This window comes from Cygnus olor, chromosome 6 (assembly GCF_009769625.2).
Source record: "Cygnus olor isolate bCygOlo1 chromosome 6, bCygOlo1.pri.v2, whole genome shotgun sequence".
NCBI lineage: Eukaryota > Metazoa > Chordata > Aves > Anseriformes > Anatidae > Cygnus > Cygnus olor.
In genome coordinates this window covers 21,608,705-21,629,919 of record NC_049174.1, presented here as the reverse complement: position 1 = coordinate 21,629,919, position 21,215 = coordinate 21,608,705, and the positions used below count along the sequence as shown (strand labels likewise).

Sequence of the window (21,215 nt, the reverse complement as noted above, 5' to 3'; positions counted from 1 at the left end):
AAGTTCCAATCTGCAGAAATGACACAAACATATGGAAAGACCATACCCTGCACTGAGCAGTTTTAAATTTCAAACTAAGTCCTGACTTGTGAAAAAATCCAGGTAGATCCAACAGAAAAAGAAGCGTGGAGAACATGGAGTCCATATTTAGGTGCCTACATCAAATAACCTGAGTTACAAGATTTTGATTGCAACTGTATGGCCATGAAATCAATGGATGACCAGCACCTTTAAATATATATCAGGCCACTTCTATTTATAAAGATACAGGTATCTAATTTTAGCTCATCCATTCCTCTTTTCTTCCTCCATGAATAGAGCATTACAATTTCAGTCACATTTACGTTAAACGTAATGTAAGTACAAAACATGCAGTTATTGTATGCAACATCAGCCCTTAAAGAGTCTTATACTCCAGGGTGCCAGACGTCCCTAGAGATCTGCTTGATAAAATGCTAACCTCTGTCATTAGTATTAACTAACAGCCTATTTGTCTGTTCCCAAACTTCCAGTCTTGCTCCCTGGTAGACAAAGCTTTGTCGTTGTTGTTGTTTTCTTTTTATTCTTGTAACTTATTGGTATTAGCAAATGATAGAGGAATTTGAAGTGTATTTGAACTTGGAAATTTCTAGCATACTGAACTATTTTACAACTTCTAGTCTGACTTCTTTTTAGAGAGCCTTTTTATAAGAGCAAGCAAAACTTTGGATTCACAAAAATATTCAAGGACAGGTTAAGTCAATTAATTTTTAAAAAATAGCATGCTGGTAAAGTTAATTGTGTGAATGCAAGACTTCCCCTTCAAATACCCTAGACTACAGGTAGAAGGCCAGCTTCCAATATTCTTCCAAAAAGGAAAATTCAAGGCTGAAAGGATTCTTACAGTTTGTAGAAGTCTATATCTGTAATATTTTTTTTTTTAAATGATACAATGATTAACTGTAGCTGCTCATTGCAAAGCAACTATACTCCATTGCCACATCATGAGCTTTCAAAGATTTGTCCTGTAGATGTCCCTGTGATGTCCCCTCTCTTCTGAAGGATGGTTCACAAGACACTGCATGATTTCTGTGCAGATTTGTCAATGTGTACAACTGGGCAGGCACGAACTGTCATCCACTGATTAGGGACAATTACCGGAAAGCATGTACATGGGGGAAGAAGGCAAATCTGGAACAAACTTATGTGAAAATCTGTTTACAGTGAATCCTGACTTCTTACCTGAAAGAGAGTATAGCTTCAAGAGGCATAAGGAACACTTCCTATACAGAAACATATATAGCCAGTAGCTTAAGTGACATGAACATTAGACTTCAAATCTCTATCATGCATGGACTCCCTTTATTCCTATCAACCTCTGGAAGGGAAATTTTAAGATCAGCCTGCCAGCAACATTTTCTATTCTCTAGCTCTGATGTTCTAAAATGCCTTGCTTTCTTCTCAAGGTACACAACAGAAAATTGATTAAAAAACAGCCAAGATAGGTAGACTGGACGCTCTAGAAGTGACATGAAATGAAATGAAACCAAATGAAACCATCATCTTTTACAGTAGGACCATCAATCCCTTTAAAGGGGAAGTTGAGCACCTTGTACTTAACAAAACTGAACATAAGTTAAGAGAAAACAATGACTGAAAATACCAAAGAAGGAAGTAGCTTCCTGAAGGAGGAATAACTGCTCTCCCAAGTGACCAAAAGTAAACTTTGTACACATTTATCTGTTATGGACAGATTGAGTTAAGGTCCCACAAAAAGCACCAAAGATTTAAATGTACTAATAATTAATTAAGTCTGTCTTGCAATGAAACCATGGTGCAAAGAAAGGAAGTACAAAGTCTAGGAAAATTGCCTATTTTTCCTACCATGACCTAAAACACATTGAATTTTTTCAAGATCTACCAAACAAACATTGTTAGGATATTATGTTAGAAGGTACTCAAAAATGTTTAAATTCATGGTAATAGGCACATTATCAACTAAAACAATTTTTGTTCATTTTCTATGAAAGCCCTCTGACAAATCACTATGGCAATCTGGCAATCACCTATACCATTGAGCCCATACAATCACCCCCCTTTTCTTGACTCTTAGCATTGTCCTGCGCAATCCAGCATGAGACTGACCATTCTATGAATGGAAAAATCACACATGCACACAAGAATCTGAACAGCAATATGGAGAAGTAACAAAAATATTTGAGATTTACTGTACACAAAAAAGGTCCTATTCTGAGTTTCAAAATAGGAATTTTTCATCTGAATTTGGGCAAGTCAATATTAGTCCCTCAGTTTCCTTTTTATAAAATGGGGCAAGGGAAATGAAATCTGTTTCTGTACAGCAGGGTAACAAATTGAACACATTAAGATTTGTAAAGCACTTAGACTTCCTCATATGACTACTGCTTTAGATGTGTAAATATGTTGTATTATAAAAAGGGAGGTTAAATTATGCAGATCTACAAATTATAATAAGCTATGTGCAAAAATATACCAAAGTTCTTTCAAACGAAGGTTATGACAATCACATTATGATGTTAAAAAAAATGGCAGAATGAGGACAATGCTGACAAGCAATCATCTCAAAGACAACGTCAGTAAGACTGAAGAGAAACAAGGTTTGAAAGACAGCAAGAGAGTTAAAATATAAATATCATTATTTAATCCTGAAGTTTATACATACACTTTTACAATATTGGTCAACAGAAGCAAAAAAAAAGTTATAAAATATTTCAGAATTTCTTATAAAACTGAACAAAAGGCAAGGTCTAGAGAAAGCAACTTCCACGCTTCGGACAATTAACTCATAGTGCAACTGTTTTTAGAGAAAAAAAGATTATTCTTAACTATTAGCTATAGTTATATGAAACTTTGCTCAAAAAGTTACTATAATTAGACCACTAAATACCAAAAATTACACTGTGAAGTTCAGTGTACTGTAAGTAGGAATCGCAATAGTAAATAACATACAGATTAAACACTGCAAGTGAAAGATTCGTCACCATCACCAGCATTCACCACAAAGAAGCAAAGCAAGAGTAAAAAATGCAAAGTGAAGTAAAAACCACAATAAAGCCCTTAAAAAATGCACAAAATTTATAAATAAAGTGGAGGGGGAGTACGGGGCAATTTATTTAAATACAGAGTCTCAAAATATTCTGCCTCTCTTGGTTGTGGGTTTTTTTTGGGGGGGGTTGTTTTGTGATTTTTTTTTTTTTTTTTCAAGATGGAGATTCCAAACAAGAGCAGCTAAAGAGGCGTTTCAAGTACAACTGGTAATATGTGTATGAATAACTAGGAAACTGTGAGGGAATTTAAACATCATTGACAAAAAAATCAAATAGAATTCCATGGAATAGCAGAAATCAAAGAAAATTAGCAGGTTTGCTAGATGATTCAGCAGACAAAGGATCACTTATACAAGATAAACACACTGCAGAGTAGCTAAATGATTTATTTGCATTAATTATTCACAATGACTTTGGAGGATTATATTCCCAGATCTACTCTTTACATGTGAAATCAAACTCATACTTTAAAAAGAAGGGAAACTGGAAATGAAAAAGCAAACAAACAGTTAAAATAAGGTTATACACTCTAAAATGTAAAGAAACTTAAATGGCAAACCTCAGTCTATCCTAACATAAATGGAGGCTGAGACTCCATCTCTTCCTTCATCTGATGAAGATGGCATACAAACTTCTGTTGAGGCCTGGGAAAGAGGAAAAGACCATCTGCTACACAAGGAACGTTGCAGCAGATTAATTTTGGGGTGTTGCATTGTGAATTTGTGACACCCTGTTGTCAGGCAGATAGGTAAGGATCTACTAACCATACCTACTTTGTCTCTTCCTAGAAAAAATCCACTCTATTAAAATTTTCTTTATCTTGTTCACAGCAGTTAGTAGAATGGTTTACAGTAATCACCATACTTCTGAAAAATCTCGGTGATTTAATGCAATTCACATTGATTGGCATCAATAACTTTTCCAAAGTCCTTGAAAAGAATACCTATCATGAAGATTGAACACTCATGGAGTTAAAGACTGCAGGATAAAGGTAAATTTAAAATGAATCGTTCATTTTCAGAATGGCTGGTTACAGTCAAGCAAATTCAGACTCTCACTCATGCTAACCTCTGAATCAGAGTGGAGAACCCATGTCTTACAAGCCATGATAAAAATGAGTCTTTGTTATTTTTCATTATATGACTGAGCAATGCTAAATGTGTATATTAACATCTGACAAAGAGGTATCTAAAAATCACCTTGGCCCTGAGAAAGGTAGAATTTTCCCAATTTCTGTCTTCCATGTACCTCTTACTTACAGACAACTAGTCAAATGTAGATCACTTCTCAATCTCAGTGCATGGTACATATGGACCCCTGGTTAATTTAAACCCAGTACATAGACATGTAGATCTCAATTACAGTTCTGTATCTTCCTATACACTAAAAATAAGTATAAAAAGAAAAATAAGCCAGCGAAGCTTTAGTAGAATTCTCTAACCAAGGAAAAGTAATTTTAAAATTCATTGGAGAACATGACATAATCCAACTTTAGAACAAGTACATTCGTATGCAGGCTATTCTCTCCTCTACCTATGCACCACTACACGTCTTAGCGTCAAAATCTCCACGCTCTTGTTCAGTATGTCCAGCCAATACAGTTCACAGTACAAAGCTTAAGTTACTTAGGCTAAATGTACATGCTCTATGACCCACTATCTTCACTGAGAGCTCCCTTAATATTTCACACAAAATGCATAGATAATTGCTAAAATTACTAGCAGGGTACAAAAGTCATCTTGCTGGTGGCTAAGGGTTCCATATTTTTCCCCTGTATCCAAGTCCTTCATGACAAATGTTTAAAAACTATGGGTTGATTCGAAGACAACATTCAGACTGGACTTGATTATTGCATTAGGGCTAATAACAGCATACTTTCAAGCAAACTTTTTTAATTAAAAGTTAATTTAGTGCTAACATAACAGGTTAGATAGGTGGAAATGAACAGCTTACTAGTCCTATTAGTAAACTTATGCTACTTAGCATCTTAAGTCCTTTACTTCTACATCAACTGCTGTCTCAACTTTACATAGCTTTATATATTTAATAATAATACACAACATTATATTTTACTGCACACCATAACACCACTCAGAATATACTTACCATATGGACAAATATACGGTTAGATGAACAAGACTTAAAAAGAGGGAGGGGATTGAAATATTATACTAGAAGATTCAAAGAATCTGACTTGAAGGAGGAACTTCCATATTTCATTTTAAAAAAATGTTTGTGAAATGGAAAATGAACAGGAAATAAAAATGGTTCTCAAAGCACCAGTGTTCTTTATCCCTTCAAACTAGAAGTATGGTAGAAATTATCGATGTACTACTGCACCTTCCAAAGAAGTCATATACAAAGATCAGGGGAGAAATGAATTTTTTATATAAAGCCACTAAAATACACCTGTGTTTTTTGTTTTCTGTGTACAACAAAGTTAAGGGCAGAAAGTTATCAGTCTTATGTTTGACTAGCTTGTCCATATTTGTGTCAAAGCGTTAACATTATTTAAATGAGGCTTTCTGTATTTAATAGTTCAGTTTGTCCAACATATCCTTCGCTTGTCAGAGATAAATAGAATGCTGTGTTCCAGCACAAGAGAAAGCAAATCTGTTACTGCCACATTCTGGCTGCACTCTATGTTTCTGAAGAGATACTAGCTATAAAAAGAAGTACCTATTGTTTCTACCAGGGTTTTCACGCTATGTTGCTGGTTTCTTAGCAGAGCATCTCTCTTGCTGAAGCAGAGGAAGACTAAGACTCTAAATAATTTGTTTCATACAAAAAGTTCTGGCTTGAACTACAACACAGCTTCAAGTCTAAGAATACCTTTGTCATTGCCTTTATTACTTAAGTATTCTCTTGGAGGTCACTAGAGGAAAAAAGGCTGTAGACTCAATAAGACCGAGTTTTAGGTTTTCAGCTTAAGAAAATTCAGTTTGGAAATTTTCACAGAATTTCTAGAGTGGTACAAGCAATGTTGAGAGCAAATATGACAAAGGCTATGTAGGTTAATCCATCATACTAAACAGTTGGTTTAAAACCACAGAATCACAGTATCATTAAGGTTGGAAAAGACCTCCAAGATCATCTGGTCCAACCATCCACTCTACCACCAATATCATTCACTAAACCATGTCCCTAAGTACCACCTCTAACCTTTCCTTAAACACCCCCAACGACGGTAACTCCACAGCATCCTTGGGCAACCTGTTCCAAGTACTTTGCCATTTGGTAATTGAATTGGTAAATTTCAATGATGAAAACTGCTCTGCTGGGTCAGACTACAGCAATCTCGCAGCCCAGTACTGTCTCTGGGCATCTGTTTCTAGTCACTGTTGGTATATAACAGCAAGGTGTGACTGCTGTAGAATAGTTATTCTGACAGGATGTTTTATCCTTCAGCAGTTTCAAACATCTTTCATTTCATTCATATAGTATTGCTCCCTGAAGCCAAGGCATAAAATCCAAATAAAGTGTAAATCCTGTAATAAAGCTAGCAAGCCTACTCAAACCATGTAAAACCTTCAACTAGACACTGTCACATTAATACAGATGTGTCGGCAAATTTTGCTGACAAATCCAAGCCACTACAGGGAGCACCTGGGCATGGAATTTAGTTCCTGTATTAAAGGCCAAAACTTGATAGTCATCTAATGCAAAACAGTCATGAAAACAAGTGGAACAAAAAGAATATTTTAAAAGGATGATGTTGTAATAGAAACTAATCATTTCGGTAATTCAATATATTTTGACAATATTTACCTGTAACCATGTGTTCTAAAAGGAAAATGAGGTATGTAGACTGAACAGTCTTCAATCACACAAGAGGACTGAGAAGTCACCGGTACATTTTTTATCACAGCATGTGAAGAGATGACCTACGTCCAGAGGTCTTCTGGGCTGTCTGGCTGTTTCTTTTTACCATACACAGTCCACGTTCAGATCATCATAGAATGCTCATAACACAAAATACATATAGCAGTCTTATCAAACAGGATACTCAGAAGTGTGGTGACAGACACCAATCCAACAATAGTTAAAATCAATACAACTGAAGGAAAATCAACAACACAGAGCTTGCATACGCAGCTGGTGGATAATTTGATGAGCTACTTATGTCTGGCTGTTATGCTAATACAAGACAAGCAGAGGACTCCAACTGCTATTCAGTCTAGATACCATTTAATTGCTAAAATCTTGGAGAAGGGAATTAACTGGTTTAGAAAATAAGCCTAAGCAGTCCAAGAAGAAAGCATGATGTTATTTTAGGGCAGAGGTTGGAGGTAGAAATGATACAACATTCAAGAAGAGTAATGAAAAAGACTGCAAAGAAAGCACAGTATGCTGAGCAAAAGAGAAAGAGGATTCCAGTACGAAATAAAGGAAAAGCACTACAGATGTCAGCTGAACGCTTCCTCCAGTCCCTCCTAAGATTTTTAGTGGTGCCAAATGGGAAAGGTATCTGCAAAGAAACAAGCAGTACGAAGTTTTAACCTCAGGAAAGTGCAATGCATATTAAACAAAGGATGACTCCCCAGGTTAACATTTTTTGAAGTCCCAGCATGTGTACTGGTAGAGCTATAAGTAAGTAGTCCAAGACCTCCCAGAGCTTATGATGTGCCAGAGAGAGGAGATGAAATATGTTACTGGATAGAATACAAATGAGGAGTAAAAGACTCCTCATCTCTTTGAGTCTGTATGGGTTCAGAGCCTCACACCCAGTAAAACTTCCACTTCTTAAGCAAACACACAAACAGACTTTGCAACTCTGGCTCAAAAAGCTGGGTATGTATTCTTAAAAAGTTTGACTTATTTTTTACTGTTCCCTAGGCACCCATTATACACTGTACCAGAATAAATCTCTTCTCATGTAACTACTTTAAGCTAGGGAAAACAAGTTGCTCTGAAATATGTAATCATAAATAAAGGATTGAAAGCAACTGAATACATGCAACTTTGAAAAAGAAGGTTCAGGAAGACAATGCCAATTGTAAGAGACTAAGATGGACTGGAAGCAAGGTAAAATCTTCAGTGTTAGAATAAATTTATGTTGATTCAAAAGTTTTGATCATACAGTCATAAGTTTTTTTTTTTTTTTTTTTTTTTTTTTTAAGTCCTTAAGGCAGCTGGCATTTTGTTGGGATGGGTCCTGCCTCCGTTCCTGACTCAAAGGCAGAAAAACAAGGAGTTGGGCTGTGCGGAGCATGGCAGTACCCACAGCAATAGCATGGAAATAAGGAAGCAAGAGAGCTCGGATCTGAGTAATTCCTTGGTGCAAGGTGACACATTTTCTTTGTACATATTAGTATTTCTCTATTTTATCAAAAAGTAAATAAAATCTTCTATTTTTCAGGTATTTGCTTATGTATCATAGCACGCTGAAAGGCACACACAAAAGACGTGTAACATCAGTATGGAAAATTTGATTTTTAGCATAGGACTGTCACTAGTACCTAGTGTGCTGTTTGTTAAGTTTCTCCCTTCACAAACAGTGCAGCATAATAAATAAAGGATTTACTACCAGTAGAAATAACTATTTGGCAATGGCTCTTGATACACTTCAGGGCTGAGTAATACAGTCTGAAGGTCAAGTTCTGACTTCTTGAAGCCTAATTTATTCAAGAGGAGACTAAAGTTCAGAGCTAGAGAATGGCCAAGTACTTTCTTCAATTGATGAAAAAGCTGGGGTTTTTTGTTGTTTTTTTTTTCTTCCTCCAAAGGATTTTCTGCCAACAGAAAAGGATTATGAGCAGAGTAGGGCACTAAACACAGCCAATTTCCTTGGTTACTGTATGAAGGATGTTAGATGTTCAAAGAAGGCAAGAAGAAACTGAAAAACGTATCAAAGGTCTGTTCAAGCACTGAAGACAGAGAGGAGACAGAGTGCAACGTTAATTGTGCCTCTAAACCTTGTCATACTATACAAGGGACAACTAATGACCAAGTGTATTAAACCACTAAGGTTTTAAAAGACTTTCTAAAAGCTCTGCACACTCATTCACTCTCTTATACACACACACACACACCTAACTTTCATGGCAATATGCAACATAGTGGTATGCATTTTAAATTCCAAGATCATTGATGGTTTTGTATAAAAAAATATTATATAAATTTGATTGCTCATAGGGACTGGAGTATCACAGGGTAGGGTCCCCCTACCCCCACACCTTCCCACTCCACCCCCCTCAGTAAAGTTAGTCCCATTTTGGTTTCATTTATATGTTGTGGGATCATTTTGATACAGAACAAAAAATTTACTGCTTCTAAGAACATGAAACCAATAAGTATGACTGGTCAAGTGGTGCGTGACTGTTTGAGAACAAAGAATGCATTCTCAAAGCAAAAATTGGTCCCAGAACCTTCCTAAAGTATAGGATCAGATCTAGATTTGCTTGGCCAAAACCTTCCTCAGAAAAAGCGCTGTGACATTTCCCCTAAGGAGGCCCTGTCAGTAGCTCTCTCCTTAACAGTTCCTGGGCTTAATGAGGCGTAACCAGACCTCTTCCACAAAGAGAAAATGCTACTGTGCCTCCCTTCTCCTTCCTTATCATCCACAAACTGAACTTCCAAAATCACGTCAGTCTGTCATGAACAGGTAACTTAATATCTGCAACTACAGTATGACAGATGACTGAATCTGAGGCAGATGATCCTTTCATAGCTTACATGAAATTTGTATGTTCCCTAAGACAAACATCTGAGGCAAGAGGTAAGCACCTACAGAAATAGTTCCATGCAGTTTTTATGTATTATCAAGAGGAAATACGCGCAGCTATCTTAGTACATGTTACTTGCCACAAAGGTGACAAGACCTTTCCTTGAGACTACATACTAGCTTCCCCTTTTGGCAATTTTAAACAAACTTCTTTCAAAAAGAAACTATCCATCTCCTGCATTGAGTTTGTGTCTCTGCCCATTCCTATAGATATATATATATACATACATGTATTTCTGCTCCTCAACCCTTCTTCAGGCTTAAAACTTTTACTATTTGTATCAAACTCTGCACATCCAGTATCAGTACATCTAGATGCTATAACCCAGTAATTTAAATAAGATCATTAAATCTATACTGAATTTCCGGTCAGGCCCATTGTATTACTTTACCTAGTGGTTATTCCCAATATTTTCTCTCACACCTCCCAGCAAGTCATGAAGAAAAACATCCCATTAAAAATAAGATATAACAGCGATTCAAAATGCTTCACCTCAACCATCACTTTTTCTGACGACTGTTCCCAAAGTCTTTACAGCACAGTCAAACCCATCTCTTACTTTTCTCATGTGTTTTCACATCTTTGTAGGATGTTACTCTTTCTTTTATTACATTGTAAAAAAGAGAAAGAGGGTATGGGTGGTGTTTATGCATCTCTGAATGACTATTTTTTCAAACTGTCCTTATGAGGAGATGCTGCATACATGAATGCTTTGTCTGTCTCCAGATATTTCCATTTAATGGCACCATTACCATATCACTTAAAGTGTATTTATGTAAAATTCCTGGATTAGCACATTGGCCTTTCATCTCAGGGAACCCAAATGCAAAACTGAGAAATTACTTTCACACTCCTAGCCTTGCAGACAGACATTGATAATTCTCAATACAATTTGGCTTAAGTGACCATTTCTGCTTGGCAGGAGCGGTGGGTGTTCATTAAAGCAGTGTGTGATTTCAGGCCAGAAAAAATAGATGGAAGAAAGATCCAAGAGAATCTTGAAAACTGCTCAAATCCAGGATTGTCATAAGCATGCAATCTAAACCAAATGCTCATTTTCTAATCATTCTTCTCATATTCAATTTATTCTTCTAACTATTCAATCTAATATTTCTTCCATTAAAAAGAAACTATGCGATCTCTTCAAGAATCACTAGAAATTATTCAGCTGCAATGCGTACTACCTGTGTACAAAAGGCCTTCCAACATTGTGTGACCTAGTGTTCTAGGAAGTTCCCAACTGCTGTGAAAAAAACGATTCTGTTTATACACCTTGCATCCAACATCAGCCACTTAAGTACTCTTCTACTTATCACACAACAAGTCTAGCAGACCTGCAGACTTTTATCTTGAATAAATAAGTGATTTGTAACTGACTGTAAAACATTGTTTTGAACGCATTATGACCTTTTAAATCTAATTTCTTAAAAACATTTTTATAAGAGTAAAGAGTTATTCACACAAAAGATTAAAAAAGACACTTTAACTGTTGGATTAATTATATGTCTAGTCTATATAAACACTATAAAACTGGTTTTAATAATGTTCGATATGCATAATTCCCCATGCTTATTAAGCAACTCATTTTTCTGCCTGTGTGAAAAGACCCCTTGGAATCTAATGAGGCCCTGTAGCTTTAGTTAAAAATATATTACTTAAGAATAAAATAGATCAACTATGATACATACTTCTTTCCTGATTTTAAAATAAAAAAAGTTAAAAAAAATTGACAAAACATAATAGTTACTTGGAATGAAAATGAAAAAAACATTCAAGAAACTGGCATAACAGCCAGATTATCACATTAATAATAAAAAATGTCACTTTTTGTGAGGGAGGAAAAAAAGATTCTTTCAGTACCGTAATTAAACTAGACTTCTTACATAAACACTGATGCTTATATTAAAGAAATAATTATTGAGGATGACCAATAGCCTAAAATATTACCTTATGAACTAATGCTGAATTTTCTCTTGACAATGCAGTACTAAAATAACATTTTTATATTGCCAATGCCCAGGTTCTTCTTACATTATAGAAAATAGAAATTGAAGATCACCTTTTACTTAAAGCACTGCAATTTCAGTGTCTAACAGAAATACTATTTAAAAGCAGTATCTGGAGAAATTGATTTGAAGGCACTACATACAAGAATAATAGTTTATGACTGAATTGTATTTCTATGTTTCTAATGTCCACAAGAAACAAATTCACACATGTGCATGCATGCATGCACACATACTATCCCTTACAAGCTAGCCTCTTTCTTGTCTGCTTCCTGCCTGCCTTCCTTCCCTGTAGTATTCCAGTTCCAGGAATTAGGGTAGTGCTATAGAAGTAACAAAAAGAACCTTGTGAATGGAGAGAGGAGATACATTTGCAGGGAATTCTACTGACACAAATATAAACATCATGAGCAAAAACAGGACACAAATTTGGCATACAGTGAGCCCTCAGGGAGGATACACACCTCTGAGAACTTTTGCAACTGTGTGCAATCCAATGCCTACCTACCTAACTCAACATCCTGTGCTGCTTCCTCCTCCCACATCCGATATTTTTATTTTGGGCTTGCAAAGCACACAGATAAAAGAAGTAAAGCCAATAGGTCATTTGATAGTAGTGTGAAAATATTTGTGTTTTAAAATAGGAGAGAATGCACAGAAAACTATCTTACTCACCATGCCTTAGTAGAGAACTGCAAAACTCTAAGTTTGCTTAGAGAATGATGCTCATCTCTCAACAGCAAAAAATGAAACGCAATCCATTAAAATATACAGTACAGTTAAAATTGAGTTTCCTAGCCTTCAGAATGTTAGATTGAGTGAAGTTATACATCTCTCTCCTCCCACATAGCACCATGCACTGCTCTGTGCATACCAGAGGAGTCCAATACAACTACACACTGCAGGAACAAAGACCTTCATCTTCCTAACATACAGATAACCAAATAACAGCTGAAAATAAAACTATGACAACTGAAGATTTGAGGCAGGAGCAGGGGGACTGGGAGGCAGGGAGAAAGGAAGGGCAGGGAACCACAGGGTTGGAAGAATGAGAGCTGAGAAGCTAAACTTCAATTTTTTTTTAAAAGATCATTTCTGTAGAGTGCTCTTATACAGTATATCTCTTACAAATCTTGCACATATCTGAATCTGAAAGGAAAGTTACTATACCAGAAAAGTTATATATGACCATGTAATTAAGATAGCACTGAAACTGCATGTTCACGGGCTTCCTCTGCAACTCAAGTGATAAAGTAATCTGAAAGAACAAGAAATCCTAAATCAGTAACAGCTAAGCATTCGTATACTATTTTAGCCTCACTGGACCTATGCCATAAGAAGTATATGCTGTGTTCTATGTAAACTGCTGATGAGAACCATTTAATAGCATAATGGAGATTTATATTGCCATACATCATGTGTATTTTAACTTTACAGACATCCCCAATGCACAGAGTTACACTAGGCAACCCTAATGTACATAGGCGTAATGATTTTTTATTATTTCCACGTTTTAGTGAGATTAAAGAAAAAAAAGCCAGCTATACCAGCACTGTAGCCTGCTAAGTACATGATGAACCATCCACTACTAAGATGCCAGCCAGAGAGGGTGAGAAAGAAGTATGTTGTGTTTAAAGCTGGTCAGAAATCTGTATAAGCGGACTCCAGTTATCTTTCATTAAGATCAGTACTGTATCCTTTTACAGAGGTATATTTCAATATTCTGAAATGCAACAATACTTCATATTTAAGAACTACATTAATCTATAATCAAATTTCTTCCATAAATTACAGAATTATGACAGAGAAAAACGCACAGTAACAAAAATATATAACTATATACATATAAATGAATATTATGTTCACATGTATATCAGAAAAGAAAAGTTATTACACAAGAAAAATAGAAGATAAATATAGCTATATTTATTTAAAACACTGTTTATTTACACTAAGCAAATGCATTATCAACTCAAAATAAAGTTAGTTACAAGACTGATTTAAATGCCATACCCGTTTCTGCAGAGTTATTGGCATAACTGCAGGCAATGTCACTCTTCTTGAAGACAAACTCATGTCTGCTTTTCTTAGAACTTGACAACCTTCACTCAGGTGGTAACATGAAACAGAACTAAGTACTTTGCAATATTCCTTGAAGCCTAACTTCTCATAACCCAAATCCTGTAGAGTCAGCGCAAAGAAAAGAGCAAGAACACAGTTAATGTCACTCTGTTTATCTGAATCCAGTCCTACTCCAAGGCAATTACATAAGGCCCTGGGGTAGGACTAACCAGGAATCAACCAACCAAAGAGCTTAGAAACTTGTCTTCTGTCCTTGGGAAGGCCCACACTGATATCTCTGTCTATAAAAACAAGCACAACAGCACGCATTTCTATCACACAGAATCCTGTCTTCACTGTCCAAAAAAAAAAAAAAAGAAAACCAAATTGTTGAAGATTGTATTCTAGCATTTTATAACCACCCCTAATGGTTACAGCAGCAATGTTTTTTTCCTGGTCTCTTTCACCAAATAAAATAAGCTTCTTTATCAGTGCTCCTGATAGGAGCTCCTGATAGTTTCAGGAAGGTAACTGAGCATAAGAATAGGTGCACTGAATCCATTCCACATTTCTTTATCAAAGAAACATCTTTATTCAAAGCAGAGGCAAAAATCCCCTTTTAAAGTAATGCAATTTCTACCTTTGCAACACAAAGGCTTGGAAAAGTGGTAGGTAAAATGTTACAGGACTGAGTATTTTATCAATTCAAGTTGTTGATCACCCCCACTCACATATTTACTTTATGCATTAAATATCTCAATAAAAAGTCTGGTTTCATTAATCTGCTTAATCTCAACCAAGAAAGTCTGAGTTTTTTCTTTCCTTTTATGTCAAAAAAATTTCTTCATTGCTTACATGAGGTAATCTATAATCTTTTCTAAGGGTCATGCTTAATAGCAGAAATAAGTTTTCTATTCTGTTTTTATGCAGCATGAGTAAGCAAAATTCTGTTGTAAACCAAATAATTAAATATGTTAGAACTGTGATATCGGATATTTGTCTTACAATTCTTCATCAAGCAGTTCATATCAAAAACTTTGCTCACCATAGGTTAAGGCTGCAGTCGTTCTGCAAAATGCTTCATATCAAACATTTGTAACATTTCAAAAAATAAGATACCAGTTATGCAGACTACTATAGTTTCATAGAAAGTTACTCCAAAGAAACTATTTAGTACACATCTCATTAATTAGACATCCTAGAGGTGTTGAGAACTGATCTGGAAAATATTAAAAACAACCCATGCCACAATTCACCTTAACACATTGATAGTGTTTTTTCCTAATTGGAGACAAACACACCCTTTAGTAATCTCAAAATGTGTCTTGGCTCCCGGACATAAGAAATTACATACCAGCAATTTAAAGATTAACAATGTGATTTAGTGTAATTTGCTGTTGTGAGAGTTTTGTAAGTGACAAAACTACATAACAAATTAGTGGTACCAGTCAGATACTTTAGATTTCATAGATTCAAAACATTTATTCCTGTGCTAGATTACCTTCCTGAATCCTAAAAATCAGTAGATTTCAGGTATATTCTGTTGATGAACAAGATAAACTCCATAAACACAAGAAAAACTAGAGCAACAACAACAAAACACTCTCTCCCCAAAAACACAACTTGCAATTCGTTGGTATTTTTACCTGCAGCTCAGATAGTAACAAATCACTAGCAAAGAATAGGAAGTAAAGACAAATATTTTCCTAAATTTTCAAAACCTGTTGTCCGTGGCTGTGACATACAGGGTGAAAAAAATGACAAGAAACTCATGCCAAGTAATAAAGAGAATTTGTTTGGAGACAGACATTTAATCCTTGTTCAGTTAGCTTTAAGTAAAGAGCTTTTAATAAAGCCATCAAATCAGTGAAAAATACAGGAGATATTAGCCATTTTCATGTCTCAATAATAAGCATTCAGTTTTAAATTTGACTCATTTTATATCGAGTCTATAGCAGCAGCAAATTCATAGTAATCAATCTTCTAGATATTACATACTATACACTTATTTACTTCTATTTTTCTCTCTGAAGTTCCAGTCCAAAACTCTTAAGATTGTTTTGAGAAATTAGAAGAATAAACATGATCTCCAGAATAATTGTGTTAATTCTGTAACATTCTTTTCCACTAGGGATGGCTATGATACATGTTTGCAATTAGGTTTTTACCTTTCAGGCACACAGCTTTTATTTCCTATGAGCACATATTCTCAAGATTTTATAACATGACTTCAAAATTTTGCTGTAAGATTCAGAAAACAACTTGCAGTACCAGAGCCTGATCCTGTAGGAATTCTACTCCCAGGAATATTATACATGTACATATTTGCAGCACTAGACTAAAAAATTCCCCTTATGTTTTTTTTTCCATAAGATCCAAGGAAAAAAGATAAGTTTGGGAAACAGTAATTGTAAATCTTGGTGCACTGCATTAGTGGCTTTATTGGGAAAGAAACAAAAATAGCCCAAGCCTTTTTTTCTTACCCCTGGGTATTGAAGGTCCTTGTCTCTTCAAAAGCACATGCAGCTTTATGTTCTATGAATAATACTGACCTATTTGTCTGCAAGGTGAAGCAGGGAATTATTTTCCTCAGTGAGACTATCTATATTTTATCTTCTCCAGCCAGATATACAGGTCAGACCTATTTGGAAAGTAAGCAAACACCTAAGTGTTGTGTCTGACTTTTGTTTAAAAAAGCCAATATTGAGATCTGATTTGATTTTAAACAACAACAGAGAAAATTCTACAGTCATTTACTAATGACAGTACACATCAGATGCACCAAAGATACTAAAAGGAACATCAAGAAATACTTTCAACTCTTACATTTCCAAACACATACACTGAGTTAATAATTTATTATTTTTTTAATGACATTTCAACTTCTGAGGGCAAGCCTTGCAGAGTCAGTTCACCATCTGAAAGCCAAGTTGATAGATGTGAGCTACAAAACGGCTCTGAAAGCCAATTATGCCTTCAGGCAAACATACATAATCACTTTCTTTTCTACAGGTAAAAGACTTGGCTTGTCCATGACAAGTATGCAAACAATTCTGGTGGACAAGAAGGAAATCAGATCCAGCTCACTTGTTTGAGAGCTCTGTAAAAATGAATTTGTTTATGCAGCTTTTCACTCCTATTTTTGTCACTCAGTTACCAGATACAGTTCTAAAAACACTCTTCAGATACTTTTTAGATACTTCAAAATATAAACAATTTCTACTTCTTGCCACTAAAGAAAGCATGACTAAATTGAGTGGATAAGAACTGAACAGCTCTTAGTAAGAGTTAGCAGCTCCAAATACATGCTTTATAACAACATATGTAACACAGATATCCTGCTAGCAGAGGAAGGTCAGTGTTGTACTTAAGGCACTGGATATGGAGTCACAACAGCTGATTTTATTCCTGGCTCTGGCAGACATAACAGGAATGTGGGCATTTATAAGTAACAAGCAAAGCAGAGACAGCCTTTGCCTCTGTAGATGAAAAAATAAAACCCAGAAAACATAAATTCATTAAGGTCTTAAAAAAAAAAAAAAAAAAACACACACTTTGACACTACTTTTTTATACTCATTTTTCCTTTAAGCTAAATCAGAAGATTATTACACAAGACCAATGTGAAGCCAGGTAGGTTATTTGTTGTACAGTCTGCATTTGTGTTCATGTCTGCTTGGCACAAATGGTGACTTGTGTCACTCTACTAGAGCAAGAATCAGTTATACCATCAATATGACCGTGGAAACATATATAGGGTATTTCTTGCATAGGTTTATCAAATAACTTTTTTTTTTTTCCAGCTGAAATAGGACTATCCCACAGGAAAAAAAAAATGCTTCAAAGTGATGTGAGCCTTTCTATTCCTGTAGTCCCTTACACAAAGAAACTTAACAAGGTCTTGTTCCTCAAAACAGAGCATACAGTGCACCCTCTTAGAGGGTTGATAATAACTGATTCTATGCAGAAACGATTGCTTTAGAACAGACTATATTACCTGTAAAGCAACATACACATAACTTATCTAGGGATTTCACAGTGAAGTTTGCACCGTCATCTCTCTTTTTCTGTCTCTTCATACAATTATCCACCTATTTTATACTTCTATTTTGAGAATAATGTGCTTAAAAATAAAAATAATTTAAAAAAAAAAAAACAGAACTAGCACAATTCATAGATTCAGTTCTTCCTCTTTCAGCCTTTCCATGTATGAGGTAGGCATTACAAAGAACGCGCCACGATGGAGCAGTTTAATGGCAAAGCAAGATAACTGCAGATCCTAAACCCTGCACTGAAAAGCCATCTCCAAATTTGTCATTTCATAGTCCTCAGTGGATTGCTGTTCTTTTGCTGGCAAAGCAGCATGTACTGCACAAACTCTGAACTCCTTTTTAATGCTGTCCCTGAATTACTAACCCATTCGTCAGCTTCCTTCTTCCTCCTGGTTATAGTTATGGGTCAAACTGACCCTTACACATACACAAAACCAGATTCTCGGATAAAAATTCTCAGACACTATTGACACTCAAGATTACAAACTGGTTGTATTAGAAAACACTTTTCTTATCAAGTCTTAGTTTTTCAAAGGAAAATGCATTTAGCAACCAGAACATGTTGCAGGAAGAAAGTGAGCGGACAAAGATACGTAAGGCAGCTTCTTGTGCTACAACTGAATCACTGGCTTCAGTTTTACTCTCTCCATATGTTCCTGTTCTGAAGGAGCTACTTTCATTTGAAAAGCAGACGCCTTGTTAGTATCTGCTACACAGAAATCAACCAATGACAGCAGTCAGTCATGCAAGTGAGGAAGCTCCTCAAACAATGTATTTTCTTCACTGTATGTTCAGACTGCTTAGACTGAATTGGAAATGTGTTTTATCTCAGAGTCACAACAGTAAATATTCTCTTAAATCTTATTTAGAGGAGTCGATATGAGTAACTTCCCACATGGCGATTTTCATACTTAGGTAAATACAAATCCTAATTCAAAACTGTAATGCTCCTGGAAGAGTTTTAAAAGTGGATAACAATCATATAAGGTTTGTACCGATGCATAAGCCCCAAATACAAAAACTGGGAGTAATTTTTCCATCACTTCTCCACAGTAGCTCTCTAGAAAAAGCCTAGACCTATTCATTCCTTTCCTCTCCAGCAATGTATATATTGCTTATTTGCAGTTATCCTACAAATCCCCTTTATTTGGGCCTGAAAAGCTGAGTAATTGCCGTTTATAAATTCATTCCGGATTTGGGAAAAGGAACACCCAACTATTATTAGTTCATCCTTCAGCAGTTCCGGTGAACTATTGCTTTAGAGTATCTTATATCTTCTATACAGCTTGATTGACACAGTAAGTAGTTAAAAATTCCAGTTTTCCATAAATTCTATTCCTGCCATCCACTTTTGCCAGCTACTGCCCAAGCATAGCAGGAATGTTACAAGACTGACTTTATCTTTCATACTATAAATCTTCTATCTGATTGCCAAATGCCTGGTAGAAAAGAACAAAGTTATGATACTTGACTTGTATTAATGTTTAATCTTCAATGTTATTTAATAAGGTCATTGTCTCATGGGCAGAAGTACAAAGGATAAAGTACAAAATTTTATAAGAAGTAACTGAAAAGGAGCACTTTTCCAAAATCCTTTCAACTCCTTTTTGATCTTATTTCAAAAAAAAAAAAAAAAAAAAAAAAAAAAAAACACACAGAACGAACCTTTTTCTTGGTTGCTCCTGATTTCCATGAACGAGGAGTATCCTGTCTGAAGATCATACCAATGAGTAGTTTTGCGGACACTTGGGTAAAAGTGAATCTCATCACCCAGTGAGTTGCCCAGAGGTGACAACCCACAAGCTTCCTTTGAAAGTCCCATGTTCTCTAGTTACCTGAATACAATAAGCTTAAACGGATTTATCATTACAAAAGCGACTAATCATATACTAGCACCTTTCAGAATACTACAAGTTATTTTTTTTAAACTGTGAACTCTTTTTTTTTTTTTTTTTTCAAAATTATTGGTTATTAAAACACCAGAGAAAGACAGATTTGCTCTACTTAGAGCAAGGCCTTCCTATCCAGATCACTTCAAACTGATGAAAGGATTTAAACCTTCATCTTCAGCATCACAAGCAAGACCCTTAATCTTCAGCTCTACAAAGCATTGTCTTTTCCCTGTCTGAGAAGTCCAGATTACCTTGCTTTCTCCCAGGTCGACCCTAACTGATAGATTCGGTTTCTACCTAGAAAATGAACATCTCACAAATCTTAACACAACCCTAAAGAAGTAAAACAGCTTACCAGCATAACCTGAAACTAGACAACTGTTACTTCCTGTCACACACATACAAACACAAAAACCCCATACTTTGAGAAAATTCTCAATTAAAAAAAAAAAAACACCTTCAGAAATATAGCTTAATGAGAACCAACAGACATAAATATTAAGTACAAACAGTCAAAAATTAAAGATAAGGAAACAAAGTTAAAGTTTGAAAATCAGGATATGTACAGTTTTCCTTTAGACCTAACAAGTAATAATTGTACTAGAGAGAAATGACGTGAGGATCCATCCTGTTTGCCTACCAAAATGGAGCAGCATACTCCTGTATCATAATGCTACAACACCCTACTCAGGGTGGGGCTCAGTTATGTTGGAGAAAGCCTAATAATAATGATCATACCAGCTTGGAAAAAAAATAATCTCCTCTTACCACATTATTTAGCTCCATAATTTGTGATTATGGAAATGTTCACATTTTAAGAACAATGGCAAAAAGCTGAACACTATTCATTAATGCAGCTCTAAATTTCACAGTATCAAAGAGCATAATGCATTTTTCCATCCTCATAAATTCTTACAAACTTGTGAAACCCTTGTTACACAAACAGTTCTTGCAAAGCTTTTCACCTACCTATTTCTGCAATCAATAAGTTCAAAACAAATTGAAACACATACTGATAACAAAGTTCTGTCAACTAAGTCATAAGAAAACCCCCACACTGTACAAGCTTCCCCTCACTATATAGCAGTGAATTCTAGTGAACAAACTTCCAGCCTGTTTTCTCAACATTTGATACCATTTCTGTGTCATTATCAAGTGCCTGCAGCTGCTCACAAACTCGAGGCCTTAATGTAATCAGTAACAGGAGTTATCATAACATAAGTAATAAAAAGGCTATTTATAGCCCAAGAATACACTTGTTGAAAAAATCCAATTCTGATCACAAGGCAATCTACTATATCTTGTTTTTTTGTGGATATATTAACTTAAGAAGCAAACAGAGAGACATACCAGTGTGCAGCATATGCATACCTACCAGAATAGGCAGGCACAATCCATCAGTACACTAATTAGAA

The 21,215-nt window shown here is 35.5% G+C and overlaps 1 protein-coding gene across 3 annotated transcripts in view; it reads right to left on the bottom strand.

Annotated features, from left to right (window-relative positions):
• The window catches only part of GRB14 (growth factor receptor bound protein 14), a 66,270-nt gene that overhangs the window by 32,566 nt on the left and 12,489 nt on the right, over window positions 1-21,215 (bottom strand). For 2 of the 3 annotated variants that reach the window (XM_040561502.1, XM_040561503.1), the window contains exon 3: window positions 13,810-13,977. In XM_040561502.1, coding sequence (XP_040417436.1) covers window positions 13,810-13,872 — 63 coding nt within the window. In that variant the 5' untranslated portion in view covers window positions 13,873-13,977. Of the gene's footprint in view, window positions 1-13,809; window positions 13,978-16,409; window positions 16,499-21,215 lie in introns of all 3 variants that reach the window. The other variant, XM_040561501.1, reaches the window with a different exon arrangement.